The sequence below is a fragment of the Stenella coeruleoalba genome (assembly GCF_951394435.1).
Source record: "Stenella coeruleoalba genome assembly, chromosome: 11".
In the NCBI taxonomy this organism is placed as follows: Eukaryota; Metazoa; Chordata; class Mammalia; order Artiodactyla; family Delphinidae; genus Stenella; species Stenella coeruleoalba.
The window spans coordinates 14314052-14329547 of NC_137157.1; the positions used below are offsets into that span (position 1 = coordinate 14314052).

A 15496-nucleotide genomic window follows, 5' to 3' on the forward strand; every position below is an offset into this window, starting at 1 on the left:
CAGTTCCCTGTGGGGTAATCCAGAGGTGGAGGGAGAGGGAGCTAAGAAAGTCTTGATGAGAGGGGTCTTGCCACCCTCCTACTCCCTTCACCTGCTGACTCACAGAGGCCACCTCACACAACCTGGTGTGGTGCTGGACTTCTGGACTCGTCCTTCCACTCCGGGCACCCTCTGCCACTCCCCCTCCCTCCACCCTGGTGCCTGGGCGGGGAGGGGCCTTGGGCATTCCCCAGCAGCCTGCCCCGTCGCCTGGACACCAGTGCCGTTTTCCCAGGCCCGGCCCCTTTTATCAGGAGGACAATGTACACACACAGTGAGGGCCTTGTGTGGCACCCAGGCCCCGAGCCCTTTGACTTGAGGAATTTTTCAAGTGCTGACCTCTCTCCGTGAGGTCCCCCCGCCATCCAATCCAGAGGCCTGGTGCCCCTGCTGCTTCCTACCCTGCTCTTGCAGGGAGAGAGGGAGAGAGGGGAAAACAGTGAAGAGTTGTCTCCTGCCCTGGTAGAGTCTTCACCCTCTGAGACTGTGGCTAGGAAATCTGGGGGAGGTGTCTTTGAGCAGAAGGGAATGTGGGGAGGAATCTGATATTGCTGTTTCTTCCTAAGTTCTCCCTTCTCTGCTGATACTGTGAGCTCTCAGTGGAGCCACTTTCCTCTCTGGGCCTCGGTTTCTTCATAAGTCAAACAATGACAATAGACTAAGATCACTGTCTCCAAAACACTGTTTCCATCAGAATGACATTCAGACTACCAGGCACCACCCTACACCTTCTGTATTGGATAGAGTTCATTGTTTGCAAGAAAAAGAAATTACTTTGGCTGACTTAGGCAAAATGGGAGTTTATTGAAAATATGTGGGAGGCTCACAGAATGAAAAGAAAAGCCATGAAGACCTGAGTTTAGGAGAGGTCAGGACCCAGGGCTCTGCCAGGACCTAAGAGGCAGGGACTTGTGGACAGTCTCTGGAGACGTCAGCTCCTGTTTCCTCCCAACCTTGTGCCTCTCTGCTCAAAAATCAAATTCCTGAGCAAGAACAAACCTGGCTGGTTCCACAATGTGTCCCGGGGACACTTGGGGACAGTCCCATCAAGACTGTGTGCAAGAGAGAGGCTTGGTTCCATGTATGCAAGTACAGATGGAGGTGCTGTTACTAGAAGTCAGAATGGGTGCAAGACAGGCCACACTGAGATGTACCCATAGAACTATGGAGTTAAAATATCCAGAGGAGAGCTCAGGAAACTATTTTTTTAAATGATGAAGAGCCAAGTTTAGAAACCACTGAGCTAGAGGACTGGTTTCATGTGGCTCCCAACTGGTAGAACCGAGGCCAATGAAGCAGACGAATAGGGAGACATGTCAGCTCAGTGTACAGAATGGTAAAGTCATCCAAAGACCACGTGGGCTTCCCGGTGAGGGAGTAAGCCCCCTGTCACTTGCAGGTATTCCAGTACAACTGGGCTGGTAATTTGGGAGGAACAATGCAGAAGAGGCTCACACTCTAAACGAGTCTGCCTGCAAGCCCTTAAAGGAGTCTCAGACCTGCAGCTTTTCATTTTCCCCACTCTGGCTTTGTGTCTCAGTCACTTTTCCTGCCTTTGCCCTGCTTTTTTCTGAAGAGTTCAACTGTTCAACTTCTGAGTCTTCTGTCACCCTCCAAAATGTGGTTTTCTCGCCTAGGTCCTCCTCTTTCGAAGGAGTCCCTCAGATGCCATGGGCTCTCCTAGCAGTAGCTGTTCCTGTTCCTCCAGACTTCACCTGCCTGGTTATAGCCTTGCCCTGCGGGAGGCATGGCACTGGGTGCATGCCAGCCTCATTACAGAATGTCTTTCCTCCTGGGTCCTGTGGAAGCCTGCCTGGGACGTGTTTCCTCGACAGGAGGGAGGCTGTAACGGCAAGAGAGGGGATGGTGCTTTGTGTCCATTTTCCTGACCTCCAACTCTGAGTTGGGAGAAGGGGTGGGGGTGGGGGCTTCCTGAGGGTTTGCACGGAGCTAACTGCCATTTTCGTAATGGAATTCGTTAAATTAGGGGTTTTCTGTGCAGTTGCTCACAGGAGACAAGGTGGTCAGTGAGTGAAGAGGCAGGTGTTAGGAAAAGGCATGGGCACAGAGAAATATTTCCCTGCTACAAGGAAAACAACAGCGCAAGCTCCATGACACATGTATCTGCCACTTGACTCTGGCTGCAGAGAGACAACAGGGAGCAGTGGGGATTGTTGAGCGTGGGAACTGATGCCCTTCTGAAGGCACTAGCTGCCGTCCACTCAGCCACTTTTTGCCATGTGGGAATACAGGTCTGGTGTTGCCCAGTTCTTGATTTTCAGGGGAAGCCAGAAATCTGAATTCTTCATATGAATTTTCTATTTTAAAATTAAAATTATGTAATTTAAGTCCAACAAAACAAGACTGTGGACTCCATGAGGTTTGCCAGTTGGCAACTTCTGATGAAGACAGGAGTCAGGGTAAATATTCCTCATCTGGACCTGTCTCCTGGCTAGACCAGGAGCGCTAGGATGGCAGGGGGCTGTTTTGTTCAGCATAATTCCTAGGGACTAGCACAGTGCTAAGCACATAGTAGACCCTGGATGGAGGGATGGAGGGATGGAGGGATGGATGGATGGATGGATGGATGGATGGGTGGATGGGTCGATGGATAAGTGGAGGGAGGGAGGAGGGGGGAAAATGACTTCTCACAGCCTTCTCCTTCTGTGCCCTGCACTTCTCACCTTGACAGGCCTCACACCCCCTTTCTAAATCAAACACTTAATATTCTCATGGTCCCCTTCTCATCCTCCTTATACCATCTAAACCCCTTTTACGGATGATCAGATATAAGTCACTTGCACCTTGGTATGAATTACCTTTCAGTGTGTAACTGTTTTCATGGGCATTTCCCCAGATTGAGCTCTTAATAGATGCTCATTAAGCGTTTGCTGAGCGAACAGCTTAGCCTTCTAAATGTGAACTGTCTTGGTGGAGTGAAGGCTGTGGATTTTCAGAATTCTGTGGGAATGAGGGTGACACAATGTTGTGTCTTTGGAGAGAAGAGGGCTAGGAACTGGGAGATAACATTCTAGCATGATCTCTGCTGTCAGAGTGAGTGGGTGGCTGACGATTTTGTTTACCCTAAAGGCTGGTGCTGGGGAGGAAGAGGAGCTCCCAGGTGGCAGCCAAGGCAGGATTCCATCATGCTAGACATGAAGCAGGAGTTCCCTTTAGAGCAAGGAAGATACTGCCACCTTCCCCTAAATGCTATGTCACTTCCTCAGGTACATGCCCACTTGTTGAAGGACAGGAGGGAAAGAGATGAACAGTAAACACTTGCCAGGTGTCAGGGATATCATTCATGGGGCCTTATAGCAGACATAGTGGTACATAGTGATGTGCTTACTTTTTCAAATGAGACTGGGGCTCAGGAAGGTTGATGTTTGAGGCACCACTAGGAAATAAATAGCAAATAGCAGAGCTGGAGAGGACCTGGGTCTGTCGTCTGCTAACGCTAGCAGTGCCTGCCCACCTCTTTACCTGGAGGGTGAAGTCCACCTCAGCAGCCCACCAGTGAGCAGCCCACTTGCTGGCATGTTTTTGGCAGGTTCCCAGAGGCCTTCAAATCTGCGTCCTCATTTTATCCTCATGATCCTATGGGTGGATCTTCCCAGCCCCACCCTGTAGATAAGGAAGCAGAGGCTTGTTCAAAATTTGCAGGTGCCAGAGCTGCAAATTCAAATCTAGGTCTTCTGCTCCATGCCTGTCACTCATTTTTCCTGCTTATTGGGAGACATGCCCCAGGAAACTTCATCAGCCCCCTGAGCGCCACCAGTGCCTGCCCAACTCATTTGTCCTTGTATGTGCCTTTCACACACATACACACACATCAGACCTTCTCAGATTCATCTTTGCAGCCCTTCGTCCTGGCAAAGGATAAGTACCAAACATTGGGTGGATGGATGGATGGATGAACTGGGCCACTTCACCAGGGAAGTAGCCCCTGGCTCTCAGACTGGGCTGGGTCCCTTTCTGTGGGCTCATGCCCTGTGTGGTCATTGTCCTTTATGGGTCTCTCCCTCCTGTTAGGTAGTAAACCCCCTGAGGCCAAGAACTCAGGGATGAGGATGTTATCTTCATCCCTGTTTCCTTAAAGTCTGCAGGCTCGAGCACACAGTAGATGGTTAGTAAAAGTGTGTTAAATGTCTTCCAAAAAAGCCTTCCCTCGCTATCCCAGGTCAGACCTCCCTGCTCCCCACATCCTACCCTGTACCACCTTGTTCATTGTATTCATCATTTCCTTTTCACCTGGTTAATTTCCTGAGTTTTCCAAGAGCATGTTAGCTCCACAAGAGCAGGGACTGTATCAGCCTTTCCCCTCATGCCTAGTAGGGTGCCCAGTCCTTACGAAGCTCAGTAAGTAGTGGTTAAATGAGGGAGTGAATAAATGATATGAATTGTGATCAGAGCTGCCCACACAAATCTCCTTCCCTATTGCTGTCAGAAGCCTACGAGGGGACATTCATCATATCATGTGGCTCCAGGCCCTAGTATGTCTCACTTCCTCACCTTCACAGATCCCTGTACAGGTGCAAGGGACCTTATCACTCTCAGAGGGTCCCTCCCTGTCCTAACTCACTGGAGCCCCCCCAATTGCAAAGAGGTACGATAAGGCTGCTCCATCATTGGAGGGTCCCCTCTGGCAGTGGGAGGGGACCAGGAGGGTTAGCTATTCTTAAGAGTAGATAATGGAGCTAGAATTGGATCTCTGAGTTGGAACTCTGTGTTCAAAGGCCCTGCTTTTGTCACACCTTCATCCATCCAACCTGTCATGTGACCCTCCTCATCCTGCTAACTGAGAAAACCCTGAGTGTGCCCACCTTCAGGGTTCTCCTGTGTGGTCTGTCATCTATCTCCCCCAGCTTCTGTCCAGGCCACAAATGAGCAATGGGCATGTTACATCAGAAATAAGAAAATCTGTTTCTAGGGCCAGATCCCTGCTTTCGTTCTCCTCCAGCTACTCTGAGACAGAACATTCCTGACCCTCTCCTCCCCGGGAAGGGCACTGCCAAGGCCTAGCCTCATTGACTGTACATCCTAGATGGGATTTATTAGAAGGGTGCTGCTTGGACACAGGTGGATCCTGTTTGTGCTAATTCTCCTCTTCTGCCCCTCCTGCAGCCATGAAAGAACTCGGTATCCCTCCCCATAAATCTTGCTCACTCACCAAATCCCGCCTCCCCAAACTAGGGATTTCCCACCCAAGGCAGCACTGGTTTTATAATATTCTCCTTCCTGGTGCCTCTGATGTGGCAGTAAAATCTGAGACCACCCACAGAGATGGAAGCTTTGTAGAATCAAGAGCTTCCCCCAACCCCTTCCCAAGTCCAAGGACTTGACTGATTGGCCTGTGGATTCAGGGATCTCATTATGAGGATAAACATATTAGGGCATTAGGAAGAGGTCTGCATTAGGAAGACTGAGACCTCAGGCACAGTGGGGTCATCCATTTTGCCTGAGGTCAAACAGCCAGGCAATTACACAGGCAGCAACCCCAGCCCCCAGGGCATCTAGAATTCCAGACCATCCCTACCCTTTCCTCTGCCAGACAGAATGAGCCCCAGGCAAGGAGGCAGCAGTCTGTGTGGCCTGTCAGGAGACAGACTTCCGACTCTCGGCCAAGCAGGGGGATGGACTGCCTGACCCTCAGCTTCAGCCTGAGTCCGTCTGGCAGGCCCTGTAGTAAACATTCCAGAGATGGGCAAAACAAGTGTTTCTCCTCAGAAGGTGAGGCCCGTGGAGGCCAGAGATGCTTGGGTGGTATTGGTGTAGTGCTCTGAGTTCTGAGTTAGAATCAGAGTTAGAATCCCGTCGAGGGCTGCTGGGTTGTGTGTGTTGGACACTGAATGGTGACCCCACACGGTAATGGGTATGGATTTGTAAGTGTGTTACAGCATTGCACCAGTAGATGGCAGTAGAGCAGCTGGAGCACTGGATGCCCCATGGCCTAACCCTGGAAACATTATTCATTTACCCAGTCAGCAAACATTCCTTAAACATGTGCCTGTGCCCTGGCACGTTGTGCTGCTTTTGGGAGATTCAGTGAGCATTAAGACACGGTTTCAGGTTTCCAGGAGCTCACAGACTAGGTGTATGGGGGCAGGGAACATGTCATTCCAGCACACAGTGATATGTGTTATATGGTTGCTAAGTACAGCGCCCCGTGGGAACCCAGAGGAGGGACACTTAACCTAGCCTCATTAGGGGGGGTGATTTCAAGGAAACGGTAGTCAGGGATCTTGAACGTGAGAAAGAGGTAACCAAGCAGAGAAGGAGAGAACAGCAAACACAAAGGCTCAGAGTCATAAAAGCATAGGAATCACAGGAAGTTGAGCGTGTGCAGTAGGTGGGCAGAAAACCAGAGAAGAAATGGACCATAGGTTAACAGGGTCCAGATCATGAAGGTCCCAGAGGGTCAGCTGAATCCTGAAGACCTTTAAGCACAAGATCTAACTCACCATTGCTGCTTAGAGGCTCTATGTGACTTTGAACCTGTGGGGCTGGTCCTGGCCCTGCTGCTCCTCAGGGTGGACACTGGGGTCAATACAGTAGGAGGAGGGATGTGAAGGACTTGTAGGCCTTCTGTACCAGTGCCACCTGTTTATCATCAGCACCATCACCAATCTCTTATTGTGCTAACGGGGCAGATCAAAGTGAGATGAACTGTAATTCTGTTCTGTAACCCCCATGAGGGTAAGATTATGTTTGTTTGTGGGTCCCCACATACGCCACCTGTAGCCACAGCATACACACTCGGTGGTTTCTTTGCTGTCATTGTTGATTCTGTTTCAGACCCTGGGCTGTATACTTTGGAGCTTACTCTGTGCCAGGAACCATTCTAAGTGCTTTGTACGTCGTGTCTCATTTAATCCTCACAGCACCCCTGTGGGATAGTTACTGTGATTATCCCTGCTTCCTATATGTGGAAACTGAGGCACACGGAGGTTGAATGAGTTACCCAAGGTTACACAGTGAGTGAGTGGTGGCTCTGGGATTGCATCCAGGTGGTCTGCCTCTGAGCCCACACACTCTACTTACTGCTCTTCACGTACAGGATCAAGTGAGTTTCTCACCACACCTTGGCTGGCAGATGTTATCAGCACTTAACAGATGACAAAACTATGACCTGGAGGGGTTAAGTTCCTTGTCTTGGAACATGCAGTGAGTTGTAGAGCTAAGATTTTGCCCAAGCCTCTGTGATTCCAGATCCATGCTTTTCCCAGTATACCAGTGATTTCATTCATTAGTTACCATCCTGAGGTCCCAGGGTCATCCAGTACTTCTTGTAAACCCAAGTGACAGGGACCCCTGCCCTAAGTCATACTCTGGCCCTTACTAGCTACACTCCTGACAGCAAAGGAGGACCCTGCAAACTGCACCCTTTGATTTTGCAGTGGGTACCCAGACCTGTGGAAATCCCTGTGCATAGGGACCCAGACCCAATTCCAGGGCTTGTGTAGGCCGATTCCCTGATCCATCCTCCCCAGACATGGCCAAGGCACTGTTGATGCCGGTGTGGGTGAGGAGATGAAGCTTGGCCATGTGGGCTGGGTCATCCACAAGCATGCACAAGAAGCTCCAGTGATGCAGGAGAGGAGGGTGGGAGGAGAATTAGGAAGGACGATGGAAATCAAGAGCTGGCAGCCCCCATGCCACCATGTGCTGGGTGGATCTCCAAGAATTCTGAGAAGTTTAAATTCTGACCCTTCCAGGTCATTATGAAGTTGTGTTGGTCAAGGAAGGAAGATAGGCATGTTTTATTTAAATGTTTGCTAGCTTTATCAATTTTAAATATCAGGCATATGATACATAGGCTTCCATTTGTTCTTTTGTCCCAGGCCCTACAAATATTAGAGGGGGGTCTTATCCCAGGGTCTGGGGTTTGCCAGCACTACCTTTAAGGATTCATAACATTCACAAACTACACTGAAAAGGTTCTCTTTGCATGAGGCTGGCTGCACACACATTTTGTTGAAGACCATCCTGGGAGAAAAAAACAAATCTTGCTTTCAAGTCACACTAACAACTCCTGTTCCCATAAAGTTCTACCTACTTGACATCTAAGCCGTTCAACATTATAAGAAAAAGTGGCATTAACATTACAGCCATCAGTCAGTGGTTCAGGCAGTCGAGATGAACTCCACTGGCATCTGATAAGTGTGGATAGACTTCAGAAGCAGAGAGACTGCAGCTTGGTCAGAGAATTTGTAGCAAAGGTTCAATCTGGAAGGTTGAAAAAAGAGGTGGCAACATCGATGTTCCACCGATGGAAAAGAATAGAAGAAGAAACTAAGCAGAAGATTCTTGGATGTAACATTACTGATTAGAACTCAATCATGTGGTCATACCTAGCTAAATGCAGAGTTGGGATATACATTTCTTGGTGCCAGTCTATAAACACTCTCACTGTAGGCAAAGAGGAGAATTGGGATTGGGAGCAAAGAGCTGTCTGTGCCCCAGAGAAAGTCTATGGATATGCTTAACACGGTGCTCAGATTATAGCAAATCGCTGAGAACTATTAGTTTCATCATACCAACAACCAAAAACAGCAGATGGAAACTTGTATTACTTTTGCTTTGCGGGAGGGCATCTAAACCCAGGAGCACCCCAATATTTGCTGCTGTTTTTCAGAGCTGAGATAAAAACATTGATGTGGCAATGGAAGTCCAGGATTAAAGCTGCTTAGGCAAAGTATTTCGTCTCTCTGGGTTTGAGTTTCCTTATTTATAGAATGGGAATAATAATACCCACCTCATGGTGGTAGCTGTGTTAAATGAGAAAGACTAGGAATATAGCACAGTTTTTGGCACAGAGTAAGTATTCAACAATTTTTCCCCCATCTATCTCTTCAATCATTTATTCTTTCAACAAATATTAAATGAGCTCCTACTATGTGTGAAGCATTCTGGTGGGTGTTGGGAATAGAATGATGAGTAAGGTAGGTTGTTCCTGGCCTGGAGGAATTGTGTTATAGTTTGGTTGGACACAGGCATGAAACCCAGTTACTAATTGCAAGTAATTTCAATTATAATAAGTGCTATGAAAGAAAAGTAGAGTATGAAAAGAGAATTTATATGAGAAAAGAGATGACTAAGGTCAAGATTAGGGTGCTTACAGAGAAAAATGGGCAAGTGGATGGATTTGAGAAATAATTAGAATGTAGAATCCATGGGGATAGGGAGAGAGAAAGAGGAAACAAGAATGAAGTCTAGGTTTTTGCCTTGAGTGATGGATAGATGGGATGCCATTTATTGATAATGGGAAGACAGAAGCAGGGGTGTAGAGGAAAGGTGATGGAAGGGTGGTTGGATGGATGGATGGACCAAAGGACAGATGAGGTCTGCTTCAGATGAGGTGTCTCCTTGGAACCACTTGGGCTAGGAAGCACAATGTAGGAGCACAATGGGTTTGAATCTGGGCTCCCTTGTTTTCTAGATGGACAAATAAAGAAATGAGTAGTTGGATAGAGCAATTTAATACGTCCTTTATGGATCACATAGGGTATAACTCAAAAGAATTCTGCATTATTTATTTACGTAGGATTCTTTATTTCTTTTTATCCTTAAAATAATGTTTAGAAATATATCGTGCACGTATAACTATCTACCTTTTACAGAGGATAAAATGGAGACACGGGGAGGTAAAGCAGCTTGGCAGAACCGGAACCTGAGTGTCCAGTCCTCCCATCCTGTACTCTTTCCCCTCTCTCACACAATATATATATAAAGAATGAGAAAATCACCTGTCTAGGTGGGAGAGAGCAGGAAGGTGGGGAATGTGTCTGGACATGCACCTCTGGGGGTAAAACCTTTGGGAAAAGGGAGGAAAGAGTGAAGCAGTCTGCATCCTTACTCAGTAGATTTCTTCCTCTCCTTCACAGGGCCAAGTATTTCCATGGAAAGAAGGTGAATGGAGAGATTGAGATCCGAGTGGAACAGGTAGGTTGGAGCTGAGGCTTTAGTGCTATCGCCGTGACTTTTTCTATAGCTGGAGCCATTCCCAGGAGCAACCTTCTTCCCCATCTTATATAATTATAATGAGTCAAGATTACCAGAAAAATCCTGACTTATACTTGGGAGACTTCTTAAATTCCAGAATTATTTAGTCCAATGGTTTTCAACCTTTTTGTTTTGACAGCAGAACTTTTATTCAAAGGAAATCACAAGTAGGAGCCCGTTCTACCAAATTGAGACACGTAAAGCTTCTTTGATGGAAACGGTCATAGGGAGCCCAAAAGTCTGTCTGCTCCATCCTGTTCCACCTCCCTCCTTTCCCCACCGTGGTCCCTAAGGTGTCTCCTTGGAACCACTTGGGCTAGGAAGCACAATGGGGTTGAATCCGGGTTCCCTTGTTTTCTAGATATTGGGCAAGTCAGTCTTTCTGCGTCTCATTTTCCTTGGGATTAAATTATGTAAAGCTTCAAAAGAGATTAGAATCTTGAATACTGGCTCTTGTTATTACCACTGGTATCAACATCCATACCCCTCATTTTATAGGGAAAGAAGCACAGATTTGCCCATGACTGCAATGGAAGTCAGAGATAGAATTAGGACCAGAACTTGTGGTCTCCAGATCCAGGGCTCCTTCCATTCATTCAGTGAACATTTGCTGGGGACTAACTCAATACCAAGCACCGTGCTTGGCCTTAGAAGGGCACATCAGGGCATGGGCTCTGGAGCTAGACTCTAGGTTCCAGTCCCAACTGTGTGATGTTGGTTCAACAATACTTGAGCTCTCTGAAGTTCAGTTGCTTCATCCATATAATTGGGGTAATCATAGCATCAACTTCACAGGGTAGCTGAGAGGATCAAGTGAGTTAGTCCAAGAAAAGTACTTAGAATAGCACCTGTCATATATCAACACTTAGTAAATGTTACCCATTTATCATCATCCTCATCATCAAAGGCAAACAATTAATAAGATAGAAAAGGTTCCTGCTATAAGAGGAACTCAGAAAAGCACGATAAAAAAATAGAGAGGTGTGACTTTTATGGCACTCTCTGAGTTTTTTGTGTTGGAGGAACAGAAAGCTTTTCTGAGCATCAAATTTGAGTTGGCTTAGTATTAAATATTAAAACACCTACAGCTTGAATTTCGATTTGATCCTGTGGCTTTCAAGTCAGTCCAATGTCTACTGGTTTTCCTTCCATGGCAAAGAGCAGGTTATTTTTGTTCACTTGACAAATATTTGTCAAACGTCTGCTATGCTAGCTAGCTAACACGTGGGGAACAAGGATAGAGAAGCAGAGGCTCTGTCCCAAAGAGCTTGTGGTCTAGGAAGGGAGGCAAGATAAGTCTTCACAGAACCTAACACAGGTAGAATCCAGGAAAGAGAGGTCCAGACTTAGTGCTGTGGGCACCAGAGGCCACAACTATTTGAGGGAGTCAGAAGTGACTTCAAGGAGGGGGTGGTATTTGAAATGGATCTTAAAGGATGGATAGTATTTCAACAAGTGGCGATTTCAACAGGAAGAGTGCATGAGACTGAATCAGCATGAGCAAAGGTAAGGAGCCTGGAAGTACAGGGTATGGAGTGATGTGTGAACACATTGTCGTTCCCTGGCCCCAGCCTACTCATCCTCCTAAATTCTCTCTCTCGGTGCAGAGTGCTACCATCTACCTTGCACCTTAGCCAGAAACCTGCATGGTCTCCTGGGTACCTCCCTCTCCCTCCACCACTATACCCATTCACCAGGTGCTGTGGACTCCATGTCCCGCGTCTCTCTAGTCCACCCACTGTTCTCCGTTCCCATTGCCTAGGTCCTTGGCTGAACCATCATTGGCTCTCATCCAATCTTCCTAATCAACAGCCTCCTAACTTCATCTTTTCATCCACTTCCAATTTATTTTTTGTACTAAAACTAGAGTGATCTTTCTAAAAAAACAAATTAGAATCTTAAAGTGTTAGCTTTAAAATTCCTTTCTCAAAGATTCTTTATTTGAGCCGTTCCACCGCAATCTAAATCAGGTAAGCTGCTTACTCCCTTTCATAGCACCTCAACTTTTCCTTCCTAGCCCTTATCTGAGTTTTTAACCACATATTTAGATGTGGTATTATTTGCATGAGGGTAGGGACGTTTGGATCTCACTCTGTTAAATAACACAGGGCCTGGCTTATACTAGAGCGGAAGCAAATATTTGCAGAATGACTAACTGATGGATTCCACAGATTCCAGGCTGCTTGTCAGTTTCCAATGGAGATAAATTGCTCTTCCTTAATCTTCCCTCAAAAATCTGAGCTTTCCATACACCATCTGGTAAATGCTCAGTTGCTAGCTGTCTCATCCCATTTGTGAAACCCCCAGGGGCATTTTTTTTTAACATCTTTATTGGAGTATAATTGCTTTACAATGGTGTGTTAGTTTCTGCTTTATAACAAAGTGAATCAGTTATGTATATACATATGTTCCCATATCTCTTCCCTCTTGCGTCTCCCTCCCTCCCACCCTCCCTATCCCACCCCTCTAGGTGGTCACAGAGCACCCAGCTGATCTCCCTGTGCTATGCGGCTGCTTCCCACTAGCTATCTATTTTACGTTTGGTAGTGTATATATGTCCATGCCACTCTCTCACTTTGTCACAGCTTACCCTTCCCCCTCCCCATATCCTCAAGTCCATTCTTCTGGCCCAACTTACGGGTGTAAAATCTATAAGCAGGAGCATCAGAGAGGATTGCCCTAAGAATACTCACCCAGGACACTGGTGACACTCAGCCAGTCTATGAGGGCTACAATCATGCTGGAAAAAGTTGGCTAATTTACAGTCATCTTGATCTCTAGTCATCTCCCTCCATGGCAGCCAGAAGGCAAAATTAGCCAAGAGACCAATTAGCAGGTCATTTGGGCATTTTTCCCTGAAATACAGGCCTCCCTTAACTCATCTTAGAGTCTGAATTGTTTGTCTTTTCCCATCTGGATCGATGGGTGGGTCACATAAGCATAGCACTTAGGAAAATTCTTAGGATGGAAGCCACTTTTTAGTCTGAGCTGGCCTCACACTTTGGAATTCTGTCTCCCAACTAAGGACCAAGTTAACCAGATAATTGCACTGTCTGGGTTTTGCTGGACAGAGCAAATGAGTTAGTTGTGGTCAGCCTAGAGGAAGCCTCTGGCACTTCTCTCCACCCTCTTCTCCCCAGTTCAAAAACTGTCTGCCTCAGCTTTTGCAGAGCCAGGAATCAAGAAACCCTGGGGAGGCCAGTCGGGGAAGCTGCCTCATGTTGCATCCTATTACCCAGAATGCCCTGCTGGCTCTGCAGGGCCTCACAGCAGTGTCCTAGCAGGGCCTGAGAGGTTCCGGCCAGGGTGGTTGGCATGTCAAGCTCTCCTCTGTTTATACTTGAGGCAAAGGGTCTCTTTCTCCACAGGTGCAAGTCACCCCTCTGTGGGACTCAGCAGTGAGGTTGATGAATGGATTAATATCAAGTAGACTCACAGTTCTGAGACTAGCAGACTAGGGCTTGGTGAGGTAGAGCCTTGGGCTTCATTCTTCTCTAATAAATGCTGAAATTATAATAGTCAGTCTTTCCTCAGTGTTAATGGAGGTACCAAAGCATAAGGAATGGCAGTGCCTTGCTCCAGCAGATGGAAAGAGAGGCTGGAGAAGGTGAAGATCCTTCTCTTCTGAAGCTGGACAAGCCACAGATTTACATAGGAATGCCGGTGGCTCCTTTGGAGTCCTGTCCTTGTGTGATATTGGAGTTGAGATGGATTTAGGTGGATGCATATGGATCCCAGGGAAGGCTGTTGGTTGAAATCCTGTTTGTCTTCTGCCCTTTATATATTTACTGAACTTAATTGTCTGCTGGGAGCAAAGGTGGAATTTCTCCCTTAAAATAAGTTAAACACTCAGGACCGTGATGTATATATTTTTCATACCTACTTCAGCCTACCATCCACAATTCTTTCTGGGGCAACCTTTCTTAGCATGGACCCTAACTGTAGACATTGTATTAAAGGCCATGTTATATTTCAAGACATAATTGTCGGTGAGATAGAGAAGTGGAGGTTGGATGTTAGTTAATTTGGTTTTGTGGATTGGTAACAGGTTGGACATTACCCCCATTAGGAAATGACTACTTGATAGTAATTCACCTTGAAAGAAATACATCTAATGCTTTACCAAAGAGTTCTGCCCTTGGCTCTGTTCTACAGCTCCTTCTTAACTGTGATTTATCGAATTACATTTACCAATGACCTGAAGTTAATGGGAGAGAGAGTATGCTGGATTAAATTTGATACGATCAAACTGAATAAGGATACAATATAAGGTCCTATTCAAAAGCTCAGCTGAAGAGGAGAAGGACTGGGGAGATTTAGCATATTAAAATCTCATGAGAAAAAAAAAGACCTAAAATTTGAGTTGAACAAATTCTTAATATTCGTGAGAAGAAATATTATGTGGAAATTAAGACTGTGACTCCAGCGTAAGATATACTGGGGATGGAATCTCAGCTCCATATTTTAGCTGGGTTGACCTTTCACTTATAACATCTCTAAGCATCAGCTTCTTCATCTGAAAAATGAGGATAATAATTTCTACCCCCTAAAGTTAATGTGTGGAGTGAGTAAGTCAGTGTAAGTCATATGCTGGGTATAGTTTCTGGCACATATATTAAGAGCTCAGTAACTATAGTTACGGTTGTTACTCCTGCAAAACCTGATGCCACTTCAGGCTGCGTTATCAAAGTACAGCATTTAGAATCCAGGAAGGTGATGGCACACACACATACACACACAGCACACAAACTCTCTCACACAATATTCTACCCAGACTCCAGTGAGAGATCCAGTTGTACCGTCACACCAGGAGGGAATAGTAGCAGCCTGGAATGCCTTCTTAAGGAAGTGGCTGGAGTGAGAGAAGCAAAGGAGATCAGTGTAAGGAACTGGAGATGCTTAGTCCAGAGAAGAGAGGCCTCTGGTAGGACCCACTGTACTCTGTGCAATTATCCACCACCTGAATGAGTGGTTGAAAAGAGTTAGAGCTACCATATGTTGAGTACTTACAAGATAAGGATAAATGCTTTTTGCTCTTGGTATGGGCACTATAATTGCCTCCATCTTAACAGAAACTGAGGCTCAGAGGGAATAAGTGGTTTTCCAAAGGTTGCCTGATTTATAATTGGCAGGAACTTGTTTTTGAACCCCAGCAGTCTGAATTCAGAGTCCTCCTCTTATCCACTGCATTTTTCTGCTGGTGTTGCAGATACCAAGAACAATAACCAAATGTACTGGTTAAATCACTTTATATGCATAATCTTACTCCAACCTTTCCACAACTCTTTGAGATAGGTACTATGACTCTCCCCATTTGGCAGATGAAGAAACTAAGGCTCAGAAAGGTTAAACATCCTGCTTGAAATGAGTGATGGGGGAGGAATTTGAACCCAGGTTTCATCTGCATGTGTGCTGAACCACCAGCCTATATTATTTCACTGGGATTAGAGTTCCG

The 15496-nt window shown here is 46.4% G+C and overlaps 1 protein-coding gene across 3 annotated transcripts in view; it reads left to right on the forward strand.

The window, feature by feature from the left end:
* SYN3 (synapsin III) overlaps nucleotides 1-15496 on the forward strand; it is a 428731-nt gene that overhangs the window by 24098 nt on the left and 389137 nt on the right. For all 3 annotated transcript variants that reach the window (XR_013830364.1, XM_079935834.1, XM_079935835.1), the window contains exon 3: nucleotides 9924-9981. Coding sequence is in view for 2 of the 3 variants with exons in the window: in XM_079935834.1 (XP_079791960.1) it covers nucleotides 9924-9981 (58 nt within the window). In the remaining variant the exon portion in view is untranslated. The remainder of the gene's footprint in view (nucleotides 1-9923; nucleotides 9982-15496) is intronic.